An 11,918-nucleotide genomic window follows, 5' to 3' on the forward strand; every position below is an offset into this window, starting at 1 on the left:
ACATGATGATTTAAACATCTGAAAATTCTGGAGAAAAAAAAGGCTGCTGATACACCGATAATAGAGAATAATGTTTGTGTGTGGGTATATTTGTTGTTGTTCAATGTGGACCATCTCTTTTTTTTCCAATGATGATCGATCTCTAATTTTGTTTTCTCTTCATCACCAATCCAATCATCATCATCATCAATCTTTCTCTTGAATTTTGAATTTTTAAATGAATAATTTCAATTTAAAATAACAAACAAACAAATTAATTAACAAAATCCAACAACAACAGCAACCTGAAAATTTAATAATTTGATGACAATCTTTTTTCTTTTTTTTTGAAATTTTTTTGCCCAATGTCTGTGCATATATAACAATTGTTTCATATTTACCCTGTTTTTACCTTAAATTAAACACGATACCCAATATCCATTTCAATGTTATCAATTTTTTTCCCATCGAATTTTCATCATCATCATCATCATCAACATTTGCATTAACCATTCAGCCACCAAAACTAAACAACAACAAAAAAACACCGTCCACCTTTTTTCTTTCTGGAATAAATTGATTATGTAATCTTTTTTTTCTCTCTCTATTTCAATCCTCTCCAAGTTCAATTTTATCTGTGTTTTTTCTTTTTTGATTTCAATTCGATTTCTTTTTTCTCTTTAAATTTTTCTCGTTCACAAAGAATCGATATTTTCAAAAAATTCTTTATAATTTTATGCAAAAAAAACAAACAAAGCGAAAATTATATAATCATATAAACAGAATCTATTTTTTTCTCATTCAATTGTTTTCGTTAATCTTATTATCATTAATCTAAATAATTATATTATCGATATATAAAAAATATTATAATTATAATAATAATTTGTAATCAAAAAACAAACTCATGTCATACAAACATCCTGAAATGTATCGATAAACAATCGATACATTCACCCATCACATACCGTTAAGATACTTATTATTATTATTATTATTATTAACACTTTTATTGTACCAAATCAAATCAAAAATCAAATCAATCGAATAAAAATGAAATGCATTTTTTTGAAGAAAAAAAAAGAATAACCCTTTTTTTATTTTTTACCAAAATTGTTCGATATACGGTTTTTATTTTTGGATTTTTGAAAAATTATCTGTTGTTGTTGTTGTTGTTGTTGCTGTTTATTGATGAAAAGTATTTAAAAAAAAAAATTCTGTTTATTTTACTGGCAAAATATTACATCACACTACACCTCACAGACACACACACACGCAATGTGTTTTTTTGTTGTTGTAAATTCTTTTTATTTTTTAAATTTAACTTTTAAAATCTTCATATTATCAACTGTGTAAGATGAAATATATATTTTTTTCTTTCCTCTTTCTCCCTCATATCACTTTTTCCAAATGTTACACGCTCATATTTACATCCGTATCCTTATCATAACGTATTATTTGAATGGGACATATGATATATTAATAAGTTCATGTTTTGTTTTGATTTTTGAATCAATCATTAAAAATTGATACACTAAAAAAAAAAATGGCAAATAAATCCTAATGAGAATAATAAAAAACGAATAAACTGAATGTTTTAAATTCTTTAAAATCGATCAATTTTCGTTCATTAATTTGGCTGAATGTAGCAATTAATTTTGACTTTTCTTTTTCACTAAAGAAAAACCCGGAAAATCGAAACATAAAAAACAACCAAAATTCCAGGAAAAAAGTTTTCGAAAATTTTTTTTTGGCCATCTCATTCAGTGATAGTAACGTAAAATCAAATTTCTATTTCACAACAACAACAACAACAACAACAGAAAAAAACGATAAAAACATTGACGAAAATAATCATTCGAAAATGAAAAATTCTTAGGAATTTATTTCTCCCCCATATATATCCACTATCGTTCATTACTCATCACACACCACACTACCATCATCGATATCATGATTCAACCACACTATTTGGCTTCCAATTTCGAAAACTTAACGAACAAAATCATATTTCCATGATCCATTTTTATTTTCTGATACTAAAATGAGTCATAATGACTCAAATCGAACTCATCAGTTAAAATCATCATCATCATACAGATACAAAATAACATTAGCTTTTCTTTTCTTTTTTTTCGACAATGTATTTTTTGGGAATAGGCAAAAATGGAGGGGGGAAGAATATTCAATGTTTATTAATGCTACTATTTCTACATCAAACTATACATGTATGTTGGTATAGATGTATAAAAAAAGTCGATGATGAAATCATTCACATCCCGCACACACACATATATTTTGATTATGAAAAAAAGTGGGGGGTGAAATACCAACGTAATAATTTCGTTTTTTTGAAACTTTAACAAAAAAAATTGGATAGTATATAAACACACGATGGTATTTGCATTCTACTAAGTTGTTTTCATTCTTATTTTCAAGCTTTTGTTTCATTGAGAAATTTTTTTTTGTGTGTGGATTGTTTTCGAAAATTTTCTTTCATTCATTCATTCAAATTGTTACTTTCGTTTGAATTGATCCTTTTAATTTTTATTTTTCTTAAATTTGAAAAATTACTTTTAATTACTGTTTAATTTTGTCAATTTTCGTTTGTGGATTTTTTTTCTTCAAAAAAAAAAAAAATTTTTATCAAATGGCTACTTCTGGATTACGATTTTGTTTTGGTCGAATGCCATCACCATTATCATCACCATCATTGTATTCAAGAACATCAAAAGCTGCATTGCATCATCATCATCATGTTCATCGTTTGAATTCAATTAAAATGGCTAATAATCAATCATTATTATCACCGACATTTATGGATAATAATAATCAACGAAATATATTTCGTTTTGATAATTTGGCAACCGATTCATATGAATCAAAAAATTCATTATCATCATCAGCTAATCAATATTTGACAAATCCATTACCATCACCAGTGGCTACATCTATTTCATTGGTATTGAATGATAGTGATTATGGTGTTCAACAACAACAATCATCATCATTATCTGATCCAAATCATCCATTCATTTATGAAACAAATGTTTATCCAATAGTAGGTAAACGAAAATTAGTTGGACGTAATATTGAATATTATAATCTTTATGGTTGGGAACAATTGGATAATCGTTATCAACAACAACAACAGCAACAAATTGCATCGATGTATTTTGATGATGATAATAATAATGATGAAAATATGGTCAATAATGAATCATCATCATCATCAATGATGATGATGATGAAAAATTCTGAAAAATCAATGCAACAACAACAACAACAACAACAACAACAATCACGAACAAACAACAATAAAAATCATTATCAAAATGGTCGTATGGAATGTTCATTTTGTAAAAATTTACAACCAGAATTGGGTATTAATTATCGTGATCATTGGCTTAAAGATAATCAAAAACGTATTACTTGTCCAAAATTACGTGCTTATAATTGTCCAAAATGTAATAATGGTGGTGGTGATTTTGCACATACATTTCTTTATTGTCCAAAAAATCGTCAAAATCTTGCAAATGGTTTTGAACATCGTGCCGTACAACAACAACAACAACGACGATTTCGTAATAACATTAGTGTTTCGGATACATCAAATAATCATTCAATGATAACAAATGAACCAAGTAGTATCTGGTCATGGGACTATGATTCAATGTCGGAAAAATCAAATTCAACAATGACAAGTGTGAATACTAATAATAATGTTGGTGGTTATTATAATCGTAATCAAGGTGATGGTGGTGATGGTGATCTATTGATGTTTGCCAATAATCATTATGATGGATATTTTTCACAATTTCATTGACATTCCAATAACTTTTTTTTAAACAAAAAAAAAATTTCATTTCTTTTTTTTTAGAAAAAAACATTTATCAATCACACTTTTTTTTAGAAAAAAAAACATTCGAGCATTCTACAAACATTCTATAATGTTTGTTTTTGTATCTTTCTTTCTTTCGTTTTTTGTTTTTTATAATGACTGCCATTTCATTTCAACTTTGATTTATATAATTAAAAATTTAATTCATTCTTTTTCATTATGAAAAAAATGTGTACTACATTTTTTTTTTTGGATAATTTTGGTATTAATTATTTTTTCTCAATCATTTCTAATGCTGTTTTAACAATTGTTTTTGCATCGATACCATATTTTTCAATCAATAAAGTTGGTGGACCACTTCTTGGTATTTCACGAATAGCCAAACGTTTCATAATTAGATTTGGTTGATCGGCAATAACACCGGCAACAGCTTCACCAATACCACCTGTGTGTGTGTGAATAAAGAAAAAAATGATTTTAACTAAATAAATTAATCAAATTAATGAATATAATATACCTTCAGGATAATGATCTTCAACGGTGATAATACGGCCACCAACTTCTTGAGCATTTTTGATAATAGTTTCACGATCGATTGGTTTGATCGTAAATGGATCAATCACTCTTGCATGAAAATTATGATTTTTAGCCAATAAATCAGCAGCATTCAATGCTTCCAATAATGTAACACATGCACCAATCAAAAGGATTTGATCATCTTTTGATGATCGTACCACTTTAGCTTTACCGACAGCAAATACTTCATCATTCGAATAGATAATTGGTGTTGCCGGTCGTGATGTTCGAATGAATGTAATGCCATGATATTGTGCAGCTAATTCGGCGGCTCGTTCAACACTTACGGCATCTGATGGATAAAATACCAATGAATTTGGAATAGCACGAAACATGGCCAAATCTTCTAATGCCATTTGTGATGGACCATCTTCACCGATGCTAACACCACAATGGGATCCAACACATTTGATATTCGCCTGTGAAATAGCGCCCATTCGAAGTTGATCGAATGAACGAGTGAAGAATGATGCGAATGTCGAAACAAATGGAATTGTTCGACGACGACAACCGGCTCCGATAGCAACACCAATCAAATTCTGTTCAGCAATATAACATTCGATGAAACGATCCTGGAATGTTTTACGGTAAGTATCAGAGAATGTACTGTTTTTGGTATCACCATCCAAACCGATAACACGTGGACAACTTTTACCCAATTTAACCAATGCTGTACCGTAAGCTTCACGTGTGGCTACTTTTTGTCCATTTACATAATTTGGTGGTTCTGCCAATCGTACACTGAGATCAACTTCAGGAACATTGACAACAGGTGGTTCAGGTTTCAAAGTTGTTTTTGATGATATGATTCGTGATTGAATTTGAGCAATAACGGCTTCAGCTTTATCACCCAATGGTTTTCCATGCCATTGAACTTTGTCTTCGATTTCGTCGGTAAGTCCTTTTCCTTTGAATGTTTGAGCAATCACAGCAGTTGGACGATCTTTGGTTTGAGATGCTTGATTAAAAGCTTCGACCAAAGCATTAACATCATGACCATCGACAACAATTGCATTGAAACCGAACGTTTCAACACGTGCTTTATACAATGCCATATCATGACCAAAGGCAGTCGGTTCACTTTGTCCCAATCGATTTACATCGATTATGGCAACCAAATTATCTAGCTTATATTTCGAAGCAAATGATAATGCTTCCCAAACCGAACCTTCAGCAGATTCACCATCACCAAGCAAGCAATAAACACGATATGGAGCTTTGTCGATATATTTACCAACATAAGCCATACCGGCAGCAATTGATAAACCTTGACCCAATGAACCGGTAGCAACATCAACAAAATTCAAACGTGGTGTTGGATGACCCTCTAAATCGGAATTAATTTTTCGAAGATTTAATAAATCTTCAACTGGGAATAGACCAGTTTCAGCCCAGGCAGCATACAAAATTGGTGCAGCATGACCTTTGCCTATGGTTTAAATGCCAAATTATTAATTGAAACAAAATTTATATTTTTTTTTCATTCCCAACACTTACTCAAAATAAAACGATCATTTGATGGACCACGTGGATTATCGATCGAATAACGCATAGTACGAAAGAATAAAACTGATATTATTTCAGCCATTGATGCACATGATGTTGGATGGCTGTTTGGTTTTTTTTAAATGGAAAAATTTATGATAATTCATTGAAGGAAAAAATCAAATTTAATTCTATATACCCGGATTTAGCCGCATTAGTTGAACGAATTGAATTGATACGCAAACGATTTGCAATATCTTGTAATTGTTGAGAAATTTCTTTGGTCATTGCCATTATTGATTGATTAATTAATTATTGAATAAAAATCTAACTAATTTAATTTGAAAGAATAAAATTTTTTGAAGAAAAAAAACGATAAATTGAAATCTATAAAGACAATGATGATCACTGAATGATGATTTAAATTGTAATGAATGTCAATCAATTTTTTACCAAACAATTTCAATGCTTGATCAATCGAAAGCTTCAATGCTTTGCTTTTTGTCGGTGTGCATTCGGAGTACATTTATTCATTTGAATATGAAATTTAGCTGTTGTTGGATGATGATGATGATCCTAATGGTTAAAATCATGGTGGTGGTATAGTTGCCGGCATGACAATAATCATGCATCATTGCATCGTGCCTGTGCGTGTGTTTTTGCATATATGTTCATACTTTCAATGGATGGTATGACAATCTACAACCATTGTTTCAAGGTTGTCCACAAAACATAAGCCAAATGCGTGTATAACTATGAATATGAAATTCCAGTATCGCCACCACCACCACCACCATGATGACAACGACGACCACCACCACCACTACTAATTAAAGAATGAAATTTGAGCCATCAAAAAAAAAAATTATCGATCAAAATCGATATTTGAAAATGAGGAAAAAAAATGAAATGATTTCAAATCGATTGTGTTTCTTTTCTTTCTCTTCTTCTTCTTCTTCTTATTCGATGTAATTCAATATATGATGAATTGAAATTTTTTCATAATCATAATCATATGATGATAAGCTAATTAATATAACTTCTGATTTTCAAATAATAATAACAAAAAAAAAAAAAAAAAAGAAAACATTGTAAAGATTTATATCTAAATTATTATTATCATAATTGAAACAAATATTTTATCATTGATATATCGTATCATTCATTAGTTTGCTTTAAAAGAAATTGTCATTATTCAATTTGTAAATCAATTCTCCGGTCGTTGTTGATGATAATGATAATTACAGGAAATTCATCTAGTAACAACATTTTTTTTCGATTCCGCTTTAAAATTGATTAATTCGAATGAATTAAAAACAGGAAAAACAACATAAAATTCTACAAACTGAACCAAAAGATTTTCTGTTGCTAAAGCAATTTCAATTAGTCAAGTGATTTGATTCATTTGAAATTAAATGTGTAATCCTTTTTTCTATGATTTTTCTTTTCGATCGATTCATGGCTAATTATTTTTCCAGAAACAAATCGATCGATTTGTTTCTTGGCCAAAAAAAAATCAGCCTAATTATTAACCAACCTTATTTACCTTGAACTTGAATATAATATTGCCCTTTAGCTAATAATAGCCGTAAATATTGGCATCTTTCTCCCCCCAAAAAAAAAAAAAAAAAAATGATAATCGTGGGATACAAAGCTTCATGAAGCTTGATCATTGATCAAGGTGAAAAAAAACAACAACCGGATCTGATTCAATAATCAATCAGTAGACTTTTTTTTCTCATCTTTCACACTGATTTGTTTAATGAAACAAATAGATGTGTTTAGTTAATGATTACAATTTATGGCTATAAATAGTTATCCATGTTGAATTACCTTTGGTTAAAAAGAAAAAAAATCATTCATTCATTTCTGGTTATAAGTCAATTGAGGTCAAAATTCGTATAATAAACGATATTCGTAGACCGGTATGTGGCCAAACTTGAAAAACGATTCACACACATGAAAAAAATTGTTTGTTCCCGTTTTTTTTTCACTGTTATCTTTGTCTTTCTTCGTTTGTTTGTTTGTTTGCATGCATGCATAATTAGCTTTGAAAAGAATCTACAAGTTTGTTTGAAAATCATACTGGTTTTCTTGATTTTTTTTGTTACCGTTATATTTATTTTTCTTCTTCTGAATTTTCAAGGCAAATACCAACAAAAAAAAACTTGTCTTGTATATAGGATAGTTCAGACGGGAAATAAGAAAATCAAGTCAAGAAAAAAATCTAGTTCAATGATATTTTTAGAGAAAATAATGATGATCTATTGATGAAGATGGTCATCGATGATGTTGATGATCATCATCATCATTTGTGTTTGGTCATTCCATTCGGTCAGTTCGATATAATTTTATTCGATTCTATTTCTACCGTTTCTGCCATTGTTGTTATTATTAGTTGATTGATTGATTAATTGGTGTTTGTGTTAAACATTGTCAGCGGATTAAATAAATTCTCCCGGAAAAAAAATGAATCCAAAATCCATCATTCTGTTTACCGTTTCGATCATCACTTTTGTCACAATCATCGATTGTACGGAAATGAAATCCGATTCGAATAGTACCCTATCATATAGCCGATCATCACGTCATGCAAAATCATTTCGAATGGAAAAAGAAAATGCATTGGCAACAAATGAAGTGTCACAATTTTTAAATACAAAAAATATTGTTAAAACAATTGTTAAACTTGTATTCGGTTCAAGTGAAGAAAGTACAGCTACATCAAGACAGGTATTAAATCTTTTGGTCAAAGTATTGGATATGGTTAAAACAAATTTTGCACAACGACGTAATGGCCGTTCATTGGCTAATGATGAACGTGGACTAAAAGATTCACTTGATGATGCAGCAATTGCTGGTATTACAATGATGAAAGGTTTTGTACGATCATTTTTAGCCACTGATACAAAATGTATTCAAAGACATATTTGCGATGCTGCTTCGAATGCAGCACGAGAATCACGTGAACTTGGTTCGGTTATTTCACAGATTGGAGGGTAAGTTTCCAAACAAAGTTCATTCAACTAAAAAAAAATCTTATTAATAAATTTCTATTTGATCCACAACCTAAAGGTATGCATCAAGCTATGTATTGGATAATCAAAAAATGTCACCATTCAATTCTAATTATGATGCTGCACGTATTGGCCGTAGTGGTGGTGATTGCCGTAAAATGTATAGCTGTGCTGAATCTGAATTGTAAAATCTGAATAATAATAATAAAAAAAATCAATTTCAAAATAAAAATTGATTAATTGGAATATCACAATTGTTTTTTTTAATTAATTTTTTTTATCTTCTTTAAAATATTTCATTTATTTAAATCATATTTTCCACAATGATGATGAATGTTTGTATTTTTTTTCTCTTTATTTTGACTCGTTTTAATTCCAAATATAGATCGATTCGAATTGATTTTCGAATAAAAAAAAACAATGATTTTAATTTATTTCTTGATTTTGTTTTCTTTACATAAAAATTGTTTATCGGAAAAATAATTAAAAGCTCATCAAGTTTTTTGGTTATTTGATATGAAAAATAAATCATTTAAAATTTTGAGATGTTTTTTTATTTTCACTTGGTGTCCTCTTCATATACAATGTCCGAATGTTGTTTATTGATCACAAAATTTGTTTTGGCTAACATAATGGATGATAATCAAAATAATGATGATAATGAAACATCGACGAATAAAACAATTGTATTTAAAAAACGTAAACGTAAAATTGAAACCATAAAAACAATCAAAATCGATGATGATGATGATGGTGATAATGATTCGAATACAAAAGATGATGATTCAATTGATTGGACAACATTGGATGAATTACGTGAATTACAAAAAGCTCGAAAACGTATTACAAAAGGTATCGATGTAATGGATCTATTAAAACATGATATGACTACGACTAAAAAGAATGATGGCGAAAAAATTGATGAAAAAAAATCATTCGGTTTGACCGATTCAAAAACATTATTGGCCAATGAATTAGATTTGGGTAATACGTTTAGTCTTGAAACAAATCGTCGTGATGAAGATGCTGAAATGATGAAATATGTTGATGAAGAATTAGCTAAACGCCGATCAACTATTACTAATGAAAATAATGGTCGTAATGAAAAAGCATTACAACCGGCAGATTTGACAAAAGATCTTCTTATAAAAGCAATACCCGATCATTTATTAGAATTGATTTATAATTCAAAATCTAAAAATGAAGAAATGCTTTCATCACAAATGTTATCCGGTATACCTGAAGTTGATCTCGGTATTGAAGAACGAATCAAAAATATTGAAAAAACTGAAACAGCGAAAAATAAATTGATTGAAAAACGTGTACAACGTGAAATGGAAAAACTTGCCGATCCGAATTCCGATCAAAATAATCCTATGAAAGATTTATCATTTGCACCGAAAAATCTAGCATCTTGTTTCAATTATCGTCAAAATAATCTACTTACAACCAGTAATAATAGTGGTAATAATTCGATGCCCAATCATCGATTCAATTTACATTCAATGCCGACAGAGAATAACGATCTGATTAGCCATTTTATCGATAAAGAAGAACGTAAAACACAAGGTAAATCACATCATCGTGATCAACATCAACAACAACCTGTACAACAATATGATATTGAACCGGTAGTAGTTATTGGTGATGAACCACTTAAAGTACGATTGCCGAAACCTATGGAAAAAGATAATCGTATGCCGGGCAAAGATAAACCATTGGATAATTATATGTTTGAAAAATTTAAAAAACATATCAAAAAACGATAATTTTTATTTCATTCATTTCATATTTACAAATTTTTTTACAAATTAAACACATGTTTCATCTGTTTTTTTATTGATATTACCAGCACCAATATTATTATCTTTAGCCATCATTGTTGTTGATAATGATGATGATGATGAAAGATTAGTAAGATTTTTAAATGAAAGATTTGTCGTCAAACCTTTGCCTATACCTTTTCTTTGTACCACTTTTGTTGGTGATGTTCGTTCAGATGTTGTTTCAGAAATTTTTGGAATAATTTGTTCCTTTATCCGTTCCATTAAGACATGATAACGATGATAATGTTCTGGACCAAAATCTGGTTCAGGATTAAAACGTGCATGTAGATAAATATCGACTAATTCATTGATTGTAATAGGATCACAGTGACTCATTGGTCCATTTTCACGTTGAAGATTAAGAAGATATTGACGTAGATCTTGATCGGGATGGCGACGTTTTGTTTCATCCGATCCGTATGAATCAATGATAAATTTTTCTAAATCTTTTAAATTATCAACCGTTTTCATTCGATAAATATGTTTATATTTTGTTGCGTTTTCTATTTCGAAAATAAAAATTAATGTTGAAAAGATTCATCTTTCAACAATAAAACAAACCTTCCGAACAGTATGGATTATCCGAATTTAATAAAATTGGTTCATGACGAATCGAACGAATATCATTCAGGCGACGTTCAATTTTATGGCAAAGTTCTTTTGGTGCTGCATAACCAATAGGAGCATGTGGACCATCAGTTGGAAATTTCTGTGCTAAACGCATAATTTGTCGTTTAGCAAATATGAACAACAATATTAGAATCTATACAAAAAATTATTATCAACAAAATGAATGAATCAAATGATTATCAATCGATAATTTTTTGAATTTACCAATATTCCAATGGCAATTATAATGATGGCTGCAACGCCAGGTTTAAATTCACCATCACCCATTTTTAATTAATATTAATAATCAAACCATATTGGTAAATTTTTCCAAAAGATTTGACAAATGATAATTCCATACACTGAAAATTTTTTTTACTAATCTAGCTTGACTAATTTGCTTTTTGACTAATGAAGGTCGACTAATCTGAATTTTGACTAACGTGAAAGCGGCTAATTCTGAATTTGACTAATGCAGTGTGACTATTAGTGTTTTTGACTATTTTACTGCGACTGTTCATCAAAATGACTAATTGTGTGCGACTAACTTCAATTTTGACTAAAAAAGAACGACCACTTCGATTT

The 11,918-nt window shown here is 29.5% G+C and overlaps 5 protein-coding genes across 5 annotated transcripts; 3 read left to right on the plus strand and 2 right to left on the minus strand.

Annotated features, from left to right (window-relative positions):
- Nucleotides 1-1,706: 1,706 nt before the first annotated feature.
- On the plus strand, nucleotides 1,707-5,389 carry LOC113795490 (uncharacterized). Its single transcript, XM_027345674.2, has one exon. It carries the CDS (start codon nucleotides 2,630-2,632, stop codon nucleotides 3,803-3,805), a length of 1,176 nt encoding a protein of 391 aa, XP_027201475.1. The 5' UTR covers nucleotides 1,707-2,629; the 3' UTR covers nucleotides 3,806-5,389.
- LOC113795506 (transketolase-like) lies at nucleotides 3,998-6,393 on the minus strand. The gene is made up of 4 exons (XM_027345691.2): nucleotides 6,081-6,393; nucleotides 5,894-6,006; nucleotides 4,338-5,825; nucleotides 3,998-4,265 (listed from the first exon to the last, which is right to left on the minus strand). Exons 1-4 carry the CDS (start codon nucleotides 6,173-6,175, stop codon nucleotides 4,090-4,092), a joined length of 1,872 nt encoding a protein of 623 aa, XP_027201492.2. The 5' UTR covers nucleotides 6,176-6,393; the 3' UTR covers nucleotides 3,998-4,089.
- Nucleotides 6,394-8,176: 1,783 nt separating this feature from the next.
- Nucleotides 8,177-9,144, plus strand: LOC113795504 (uncharacterized). Its single transcript, XM_027345688.2, has 2 exons — nucleotides 8,177-8,880; nucleotides 8,957-9,144. Exons 1-2 carry the CDS (start codon nucleotides 8,351-8,353, stop codon nucleotides 9,084-9,086), a joined length of 660 nt encoding a protein of 219 aa, XP_027201489.1. The 5' UTR covers nucleotides 8,177-8,350; the 3' UTR covers nucleotides 9,087-9,144.
- A 328-nt stretch (nucleotides 9,145-9,472) lies between these two features.
- LOC113795499 (uncharacterized) lies at nucleotides 9,473-10,741 on the plus strand. Its single transcript, XM_027345684.2, has one exon. It carries the CDS (start codon nucleotides 9,483-9,485, stop codon nucleotides 10,665-10,667), a length of 1,185 nt encoding a protein of 394 aa, XP_027201485.1. The 5' UTR covers nucleotides 9,473-9,482; the 3' UTR covers nucleotides 10,668-10,741.
- On the minus strand, nucleotides 10,652-11,833 carry LOC113795501 (protein C1orf43 homolog). The gene is made up of 3 exons (XM_027345686.2): nucleotides 11,559-11,833; nucleotides 11,286-11,487; nucleotides 10,652-11,227 (listed from the first exon to the last, which is right to left on the minus strand). Exons 1-3 carry the CDS (start codon nucleotides 11,619-11,621, stop codon nucleotides 10,710-10,712), a joined length of 783 nt encoding a protein of 260 aa, XP_027201487.1. The 5' UTR covers nucleotides 11,622-11,833; the 3' UTR covers nucleotides 10,652-10,709.
- Between the last annotated feature and the right edge of the window lie 85 nt (nucleotides 11,834-11,918).

Source organism: Dermatophagoides pteronyssinus, unplaced genomic scaffold (genome assembly GCF_027571235.1).
Source record: "Dermatophagoides pteronyssinus isolate colony J.1.1.1.1 unplaced genomic scaffold, Derpt_VIB-CSIC_2022.12 sq0008, whole genome shotgun sequence".
NCBI classification, from domain to species: Eukaryota; Metazoa; Arthropoda; class Arachnida; order Sarcoptiformes; family Pyroglyphidae; genus Dermatophagoides; species Dermatophagoides pteronyssinus.

Coding starts and splice junctions, on each gene's coding strand:
- LOC113795506 (XM_027345691.2), bottom strand. CDS start 6,175: ATGGCAATGACCAAAGAAATTTCTCAACAATTACAAGATATTGCAAAT. Junction 5,826..5,893: donor AAATGATCGTTTTATTTTGA/GTAAGTGTTGGG, acceptor TTTAAACCATAG/GCAAAGGTCATGCTGCACCA. Junction 4,266..4,337: donor TGAAGATCATTATCCTGAAG/GTATATTATATT, acceptor ACACACACACAG/GTGGTATTGGTGAAGCTGTT.
- LOC113795504 (XM_027345688.2), top strand. CDS start 8,351: ATGAATCCAAAATCCATCATTCTGTTTACCGTTTCGATCATCACTTTT. Junction 8,881..8,956: donor GTTATTTCACAGATTGGAGG/GTAAGTTTCCAA, acceptor CACAACCTAAAG/GTATGCATCAAGCTATGTAT.
- LOC113795501 (XM_027345686.2), bottom strand. CDS start 11,621: ATGGGTGATGGTGAATTTAAACCTGGCGTTGCAGCCATCATTATAATT. Junction 11,488..11,558: donor TAATTGCCATTGGAATATTG/GTAAATTCAAAA, acceptor TTTTTTGTATAG/ATTCTAATATTGTTGTTCAT. Junction 11,228..11,285: donor TAATCCATACTGTTCGGAAG/GTTTGTTTTATT, acceptor TTTTCGAAATAG/AAAACGCAACAAAATATAAA.
- LOC113795499 (XM_027345684.2), top strand. CDS start 9,483: ATGTCCGAATGTTGTTTATTGATCACAAAATTTGTTTTGGCTAACATA.
- LOC113795490 (XM_027345674.2), top strand. CDS start 2,630: ATGGCTACTTCTGGATTACGATTTTGTTTTGGTCGAATGCCATCACCA.